At 57.8% G+C, this 7,884-nt stretch overlaps 1 protein-coding gene across 2 annotated transcripts in view; it reads left to right on the forward strand.

The window, feature by feature from the left end:
- Positions 1 to 2,487: 2,487 nt before the first annotated feature.
- The window catches only part of LOC103903401 (chloride intracellular channel protein 2), a 9,567-nt gene continuing 4,170 nt past the window's right edge, over positions 2,488 to 7,884 (forward strand). For both annotated transcript variants that reach the window (XM_009284594.2, XM_009284596.2), the window contains exons 1-2: positions 2,488 to 2,695; positions 7,673 to 7,782. In XM_009284594.2, the coding sequence (XP_009282869.1) occupies positions 2,639 to 2,695; positions 7,673 to 7,782 (167 nt within the window). In that variant the 5' untranslated portion in view covers positions 2,488 to 2,638. The remainder of the gene's footprint in view (positions 2,696 to 7,672; positions 7,783 to 7,884) is intronic.

A 7,884-nucleotide genomic window follows, 5' to 3' on the forward strand; every position in this document is an offset into this window, starting at 1 on the left:
GGTGCAACCACTGCCGGTTCTGCTGCGTCCCACCAGGCAGCCTCTGCTAGTCTGGTCCTCAGCAGTGGCTGGCGCTGGGGCTGGCAGTGCACAGGGACAATGGCTCACTTCTCTTGCCCTGCCAAAGCGCCGGGGCCGGGCGGGCGCCTGTGTACCCGCTCTTTGTCTGCTGCCCAGGGCAAGGGGCTGCTCTGGACAGCTGGGACACTCTCAGCACAGGGACACCTCCCACAGGGAGGGAGGGACATGTTTTCAAAGGCGCTCTGTGGGGAGTGAGCAGGTGCCATGCCTTGGCATCACTGTTGCTGGCGGAGAAATCAGCAGCCCCTTCCCTCCCATCTCCGTTCCCCCTGAGCAGAGAGACGGGGCTTGGCGAGGTTTCCAGCGTGCCCCCTGCTTTCTTACAGACACGGTGAGGCAGAAATCCGGATACATGTGTGCTGTAATCTCCATCTCAGCAAACGTCCGGCCATTCACCATTTGAGGAGGAAGGGAAGGGCTGCTTGCACTGCCTCCCAAGGCAGCTGTTCCTGCAGAAAAGGCAAACGCCCTCCCTGCATCAAACACCGTGGGCAGGGACCTCTTTGCTGCTGCCCTTCTGCACCCACAGCCTCCGCAGGGCCAGATATGAGGCACTCTGACACCTCACGAGGAGGGCACTGTGCCATACCCGTGTCCCCCACCCCGCAGGAGTTAAATCCCTGCCTGCTGCTTCAGCTGGCAGCTTGGAGGGAAACACAATGGGCAGGAGCTGCTCGCTCTGTCCCCCAGCTGAGGTCAGCAGAGAAGGCAGCAGCCGGCAGTGCCAGGAGCCGGCGTGGCTCCCCACGGGCTCAGCATCACTCGGGAAGGGGCAGCAAGGTGGGGGCCAGGGCAGCAGCAGGGACCGGCACACATCACCCACGGGTCTGCAGCGGGAGCTGGGTGGGGGGAACAAGATGGGTGCCGAGCTTGTGCTGAGGGTGCTTGCTGTGGCCCTGCTTGGCATTCACAATGCCATTAATTCATCCCTCTTGTTTATAAGAATGTCAGGCAGAGTTTCCTGTCCCATTGGGTGGAGTTTCAAATTCTCCAAAAGATTTGATGGGGCAGAAAGAAAAATGCCCCCCAGACCCTCCTGTGCAGCTGCCAGTGTAAGCACCACTCTGGGCTGTGCAGCAGTATCCAGGAGAAACATCTCCCTTGGGGAGACTCCTCCGGGAGCCTGCAAAATCATTTCCTAGCCTAATTACCTCGGGGTGGATGCTTTCTTATCAGGGTTTGAACCCCCCCCCCCCTCCTGAGCGGCTGCCAGTGTAAGCACCACTCTGGGCTGTGCAGCAGTATCCAGGAGAAACATCTCCCTTGGGGAGACTCCTCCGGGAGCCTGCAAAATCATTTCCTAGCCTAATTACCTCGGGGTGGATGCTTTCTTATCAGGGTTTGATTATTTTTAGGAAAGTCTGAGCTTACGCAGGCTGGGGGCATGCTGAGTCAAGCAATCAGGATCCCCATTTTGTGCAAAGCTCAGTACCAGCTATGGGGTCCTGAGGTGCGAGATGGGACTTGCCCAAGAGTTAAGCCCATGGGTGCTGGGAAGCCGTCTCCACTGGGATGGCAGCCAGGACAATCTGACAGCAAATGTTTCCCTCCCATCCTGGGGAGGAAAGCAAGCCGGTCATCCTTCCTGCGAAACAGCCCAAATTCCAGGAACAGGGCCCTGCTGGGCGTCAGCCCTGGAGACATCCCTTCCCATCACCCCACCATGCACCACCCCAGCTGGGCTGCTGCCAGTGGTGCTCTGGGGTTCCCTGCTGCACCCTGACACGCTCCAGCCTCTTTGCTTTCCCTCGTTGGCTGTTTTGCAGTCCTTCCTGCCTAAAGTCTGCACCCTGGCAGCACTCGGCCAGCTGCAAAGAGCCGGTGGCAGGCGGCCAGGCTGCCCCACTTGGCTTCCCTGAACCCTCACCCTGCTCAGCCCCCACTCCTTGCAATGGGGGGTGCTCAGAGGAGCCCACCCGGGGGGACCCCGGGGGGTGGTGGGCAGGGAGAGGAGCTGTACCCTCCCTCCTAGCAGCTGCCCATCATGATGCAGCAGCAGGAGGGGGGAAGGCAGTGGGAAGGTCAGCTTGGTTCACCCCAAAGAGATAAAGAATTGGTGAGCCCTGGGGCACCGGTGTCTGGGTGCAAGGGTGGGAAGATGGCAAAGGGGTAAGACCAGACCAGAGCAGCACGAGGAGCAGCAGGCGAGATGCTTCCTCTGCAAAACCCCTCCACTCACAGCTGGGAGGTGACAGCAGCAGTGCCGGGGCCGCCTGGGCCGCCAGCCCACTGCTCGGAGGCACCGGAGCAGCGCCTGGGCGGGTGCGATAGACTGGAAGGGGATCCATGAACACGTCCAGATAGACCCATGCTGAGTCACGGCTGGGAGGCCCTGCAGCTTCCCCCTCCCCGCCAGCAGGTCCCGGCGCACACCCCATCGCTCCTCCCCGCTTCAAAAGGAAGGAAAGGGCAAGCCCCAGCCCTCCGCGGGGCGCGAGCACAGCCGGGGTGCTCGAGCCACCAGCCCTCCAAAACCCTCCGCCGTCAGCGCTCCACAAAGGACGGACCAACTCACCACAGCAGTGAGCGGCCAGCAGTCCCTCCTCACACTGCTGGGATGGAGAGTCGGCAGCACAACGCCACCAAGGAGCCTGAGATCGAGCTGTTTGTGAAGGTGGGTCTCAGGGGGGGGACTCTTTGGCAGTTCCCCGCAGGCTCATCCTCACCAGGCTCCAGCTGGGCGTAGGCAGTGGAAATTTGCGGGTGTCTTCATGTTTCGGGAGGCTGGAGATGGGTACCAAGTTTGGGATTGCTCACCATGAGGGCTGGCTAAGTGGGTGCCCAGAGGAGGGGACCAGGCACACGGTGGCATGGGGACCAGTGGGGTGTCACGCCCAGCATCCTAGAAGATGCCCTAGTCTTGTGGTATTCACATACCCCAGGGGAAGAGCACTGCTGGCAGCTGGCATAACGAAGGAGTGGGCACACATGCACCTCTCAAAGCCCAGATAAGAGAAGCCCCAGCCTGGGAACTGTGAGCGGGAGGGCTGAGAGCAGCCACTTCAGCTTCTCCTGTGAGCCAGGGTTGCAAAACAGAGCACGGACGGCTTGGGGAGCCGGCATGGGTGCCCACATGTGGGCGGGATGGGGCAGCTTCACAGAGCAGCCCAGGGGGATTATTCGCTGGAAATGTTGGTTTGCCTCCCCCCCCCATTAAGCAATTTTCCAAACACTTCCCCTGGAACATTTTAACACTCAAGTTCAAAATACCTGCAGTGGACATGTGGGGTGTAGAAAGAGAGGAGCCAAAGCTGGCGGCTGGTAAGCTGGTAACTGCGTGTGCCAGTAGTGATGCCAGCGGGGCCCCGGGACACAGTGTCAAGTGACAGCAGATGGGGGGGAGCAGTGCCTCCCTATGCCACTACATCGAGGTTTTAAGGGTGGTTTCCCTGCAGCTGCTCAGCCCCATGGGCTTTGCTCCTCTCCTCCTAGGGCAGCTTGGTGCCCGAAAGGACCGTGGTGCCTGGCCGGAGGCACTGGCTTCCCTGGTGCAGGCACCTGGCAGTGCTGGGCACCGTGTGGCACCTTGATTGGGTTGTAGTTGAAAATATGTGTCGGAAAGGATTATCTGAGCCTTTGTGGGAAGGATCCCCCCCATCCCCTTGCCAAAACTGTGGCCACGGTGGTGCTTGCCAGGCACCGAGCTCGGCTGAGCCAAATCCAGACAAGTGTATTTTCTTGGTGAAAGTAATTCGGGTCTTGAATTCCCTTCTTAGCACACTTTTTCCCTGAATGGCTGGGGAGAAGAGGAAAACGATACATAAGGTCACTGCAATGGTGGCAGCACCTTCAAGGGGGTTTTCAGAGGGAAGGGAAACAGAAAACAAAGCAGCAGCATCGTCAGGACTTCCCCTACGCCTTAATTTAGCACGAAAAAACCCTTCTTGGCTTGTCTGTTAACAGACAAATTGATGCTGTGCCTTCTTCTCCTACCATTCAGGACCCAGTTTTACCGAAGTCACAGCAGCTCCTGGCTGCAGACAGGCACCCTTCCGTGCCATCGGCACCTTGCACCTCTCCTGGGCTGGGGTCCGCTGTGAGACACAGCTGTCGGTATAACCTGCAATAGCTGTAAATCACAGGGGTAGCCGGTGCTCCTGAAGGCGCCTACTGACACACCGCCCCTGCCCAGCTTTCATTTTGGCAAATGCTGAACTTAACTTGGTGAGGATGGGGAGGGTGTGAAGCAGCTCCTGCATTGCCTTTGGGTTGGGGCAGGTGGTTCCCAAAGAGCTGGCAATTTCTGACCCTGCTGTGGTCCCAGTGAGAGCATCATCCCACCGGCTGGGGGGCTCTCCCTGCCTGGAAGGAGGCTCTGCCCCTCAGTCCCACGAGGCATTTAGCCGCCCCCAAGGCTGCTTCCCAGCTTTCAGGGTGGCTGTAGGAACCATGGGCAGGGCGCAGTGGGTGTTGAGCACTTAGCAGTGCCCCAAGCATGCAGAGCTGCTCCCTCCTCCCACTGCATTTCATGTTGTTTCACCGAGGGGAAAACCACAGGAACTGCTAAGTAACTTTGGGGTTTTAATGCCTCATGCAGCCTCGTGAGGCCTCAGAGAGTTGGGGCTAAAAACCTGCACCTCCCTGGAGACGCTGTACTAGCCCACGCTGGTTTTATCCATCATCCGGAGGGGAAAAGAGTGAGGAAAGTCAGTCTGGGGGGCTGCAGGCTCTGCACCCCCCGCCCGTGTCCCTGCTGCAGCCTGGGGAGAGCAGGGGAGGAGGCTCTCTCCAGAGAAGGAAGTGAAGAGCGGTGACTTCCCTGCCATGCTGCTTGGCTTTTGCTGGAGAGGAGGGTGTGTGGCTATGAGTCTCCCCAAACTGCTTTCCCCTGAGCTCCCCTGGCTCCTGGAGGGCTCTCCCCATGACCACACAGATGCCAGCAGGGCCATGCCAGAGTCCAGTGCCCCCCCCCCCCGGCAGTGCCCAAGCGCTGGTGGAGCTGCCCTCTGCTTCCTCCAGATAAAGATTTGGCTCTGAGCATCCTAGGATGGGGCCTGGTTTAATTTTTTTTTCCCCTACAGAGGCCATCCTGATTTTCCTTTCACTCTGGTCCAAAATTGCCCATGTGTCTATTTTTAAAAGACAAGGGGAAAAACCAGCCTGAGCTGCTCAGAGGCTGGAGCTACAAGACAAGTACAGAGAAGCCTGAAGCAGGCAAGCACTGCCTGAGCCCAGAGCAGCCCCAGTGAGGGACATCCCACCCACCCAACCGTCCCCTCCAGCACCACCGCTGCCCCTCGTGCAACTCCACCAGAGCCACTTGCTGCCTTGCCTCAGCACAACAGTTCCCATGGGGCCCAACAAGATAAATTGCAATTAAGCCCCCTTGCTCCCAGCCTTGTGCTGAGTGAGGAAAGCAAAGGGGAGCGCAGCTGGCTGGCTGCCCTTTCCTCTGCCACCAGCAAGGGCCATCTCAGGAGAGCAAGGAGGAGAGCATCGGTCCTCGTGCCGGGCAGCCACAAAAGCATCTTCTGAGCTGTTGGTGTTGGAGATGCTCCAAAGGATGGCATTAGTTTTGGCTTGTAGGTGCCAGCGATGATGGAGAAGAGAAGGGGAGCAGGGATGCCCTGCTCTCATGCCAATGCGTAGCCCTCATGGCTGTTTTCTGACTCTCCCTGCCAGCTACCCCACAGGACATCTGATACACAATTTTATCTGTTACCAAAGAAGCCTTATTTGTTATAAGCTGACATGGGACACTCCTGAGTGGCAGCTACCCAGGAGCTTTTCTTATTAATAGCCAGCAAAAAGCCTCATGTGAATTCAGCTTCACTTCTGGGTATATCCCAGAGAATCAATACATTTCTCAGTTCCCATTTCCTTTCTCAGGAGCATCATTTCATGACAGCTGATCACAGGAAATACTGGTTAAAAGTAATTTTCATTCCTCTGGAAGTACTAAAAGGTGTTGGCATAGTGGAAAAGCAGACCATCACCTCCAGCTGACCACTCAGAGTGTAAGGGTTTTATTTTGATCAGTTTACCGTCTCCCTTAGGGTGAGTTTGAGGCTGGTGTATCTCTCCTAGAGAAGCTGAGCACTCCAGAGTCCACAGGTTTCTGGACACCTGTAGATACAGACAGGTGACTCGTAGCACTTACCTCAAGCCCAGGAGAGCCAGGCACAGGTCTCTGCATCTTCTGCTAATGAAGCATCCTCAGCCATCCTGTCTTTGGGGCCCCGGTGAGGTGCGAGCTCTGGAGCCCACTGCCCTGGAGCCATCCAGCTGCCCACTCTGGATGTTATTGCTGCTGCTTGACTTCTGCACCACCAGATCCTCCCAAATCTCATCACCCTCCTGCTTAGCCTCTGGCTTCAGCTCACCAGCTGATATCAAGGCTTAGTGCAGAGCCACGGGGCACAAGCCATCCCACTGGGGCTCACATGCCGACACAAGCTGCTCCGTGGGAGCAGCATCCCTCCATGAAGGAGCTGGTGTGAGCTGTGCTGCTCTTCCCTGCAGTGGCAGGACTACCACACATGCCAGAGGAACCAGTTAATTCTGTTAAAGAAGTTGAATCTCCTGTGAGCCATTTTACCTCTCATTCCACGGCGCAACTTCCCTCTCTGAGCAGCATCTGTGCCAGTTTTCATGCACTGAGGGGAACCTGCCACATTGCTCTTGACCAAACTCCTCATAAGGAGTTTCAGTCCTTTTTGCAAAGGATAGTTCCAGCTGCTACATAGCAAGGAAATGGGCTTCACTCCACCTGCTGCTGCTTTCCATTGGGATTGCTGAATGGCCACCATCTGGGTGAGACCCTGATGAGGGAGCCCTGGTGGGACTCAAACAGGTTGTCCAAGCTCCCCACTTTCTCATGTCCCCACTGCGGTTTGACCCCATCCCAGTCACAGAGCAGCCCCCTGAGTGCTGAGACGCCACAGCTGTGTCCATGCAGAGGGATGGAAAGGGACTGTCTGCACATGGTCGAAGCTTTAGGAGCTGACATGCGGCTCTGTTCCCCACCGATGCTGGGTGGGATGCCAGTGCAAATCCACCTCTGCACAGCCCCGCTGCCCCTGGTGCCTTCTCCTCCCCGAGGCCAAGGAGGCTGCTTGGGTGGTTCTTGGCCATCATCAGCCCAGGGAAGTCATGCATAGGTTCGTTAAATGCACACAAAGCCAGAGGCAGACACTAACAGCACATGAAAACAAACTGCTCTTTTCCTGGCAAACATGAGCACATTTCCCTTCTCGCCTCCCTCTTCAGCCTGGCCTCCCAGCCAAGTGGACCCACCCTTCCTCCCCATCCATCAGCAATCACCCTCCACCTCCTTCCCCTGTCTCCTTCTCCTCTTCCTCCCAGCTTTATCTCACATTTCTGTGAAAGATCTGACCCGGGGCATCCTGAGGATGCTCTCCAATGCTTTCCAGTGGCAGCAGGGCCATGGCTCAGGGAGGGGATCCTACAGCTGAGCCCCCAGTGCTGGGAGGGGCTCCCTGCAGCATGCAATCCTGGGGTGCCGGGCCAAGCCCTCCATGTGCTTTCCTCCCGAGACCTGCTCTGGTGGCTCTCCACCTCCAGGCATCCCATCTGGGCTGGGTGAGCCCAGTTGATGAGTTAAATCCTCGTTTCTCTGCTTTCCCGGCAGGCTGGCCTGGATGGAGAAAACATCGGAAACTGCCCCTTCTGCCAGCGCCTCTTCATGGTGCTGTGGCTCAAAGGGGTCAAGTTCAATGTCACCACGGTGGACATGACCAGGTGAGACGGCACCACGGCCCAGCCCTGTGCCAGCAGTGGGACGAGACACCCCTGGCTCAGCTCCCCACATCAGCACTTTCCTTCCCCCCCCCCCCCCCCCCC

Source organism: Aptenodytes forsteri, unplaced genomic scaffold (assembly GCF_000699145.1).
Source record: "Aptenodytes forsteri isolate BGI_AS27 unplaced genomic scaffold, ASM69914v1 Scaffold455, whole genome shotgun sequence".
Classification (NCBI taxonomy): domain Eukaryota; kingdom Metazoa; phylum Chordata; class Aves; order Sphenisciformes; family Spheniscidae; genus Aptenodytes; species Aptenodytes forsteri.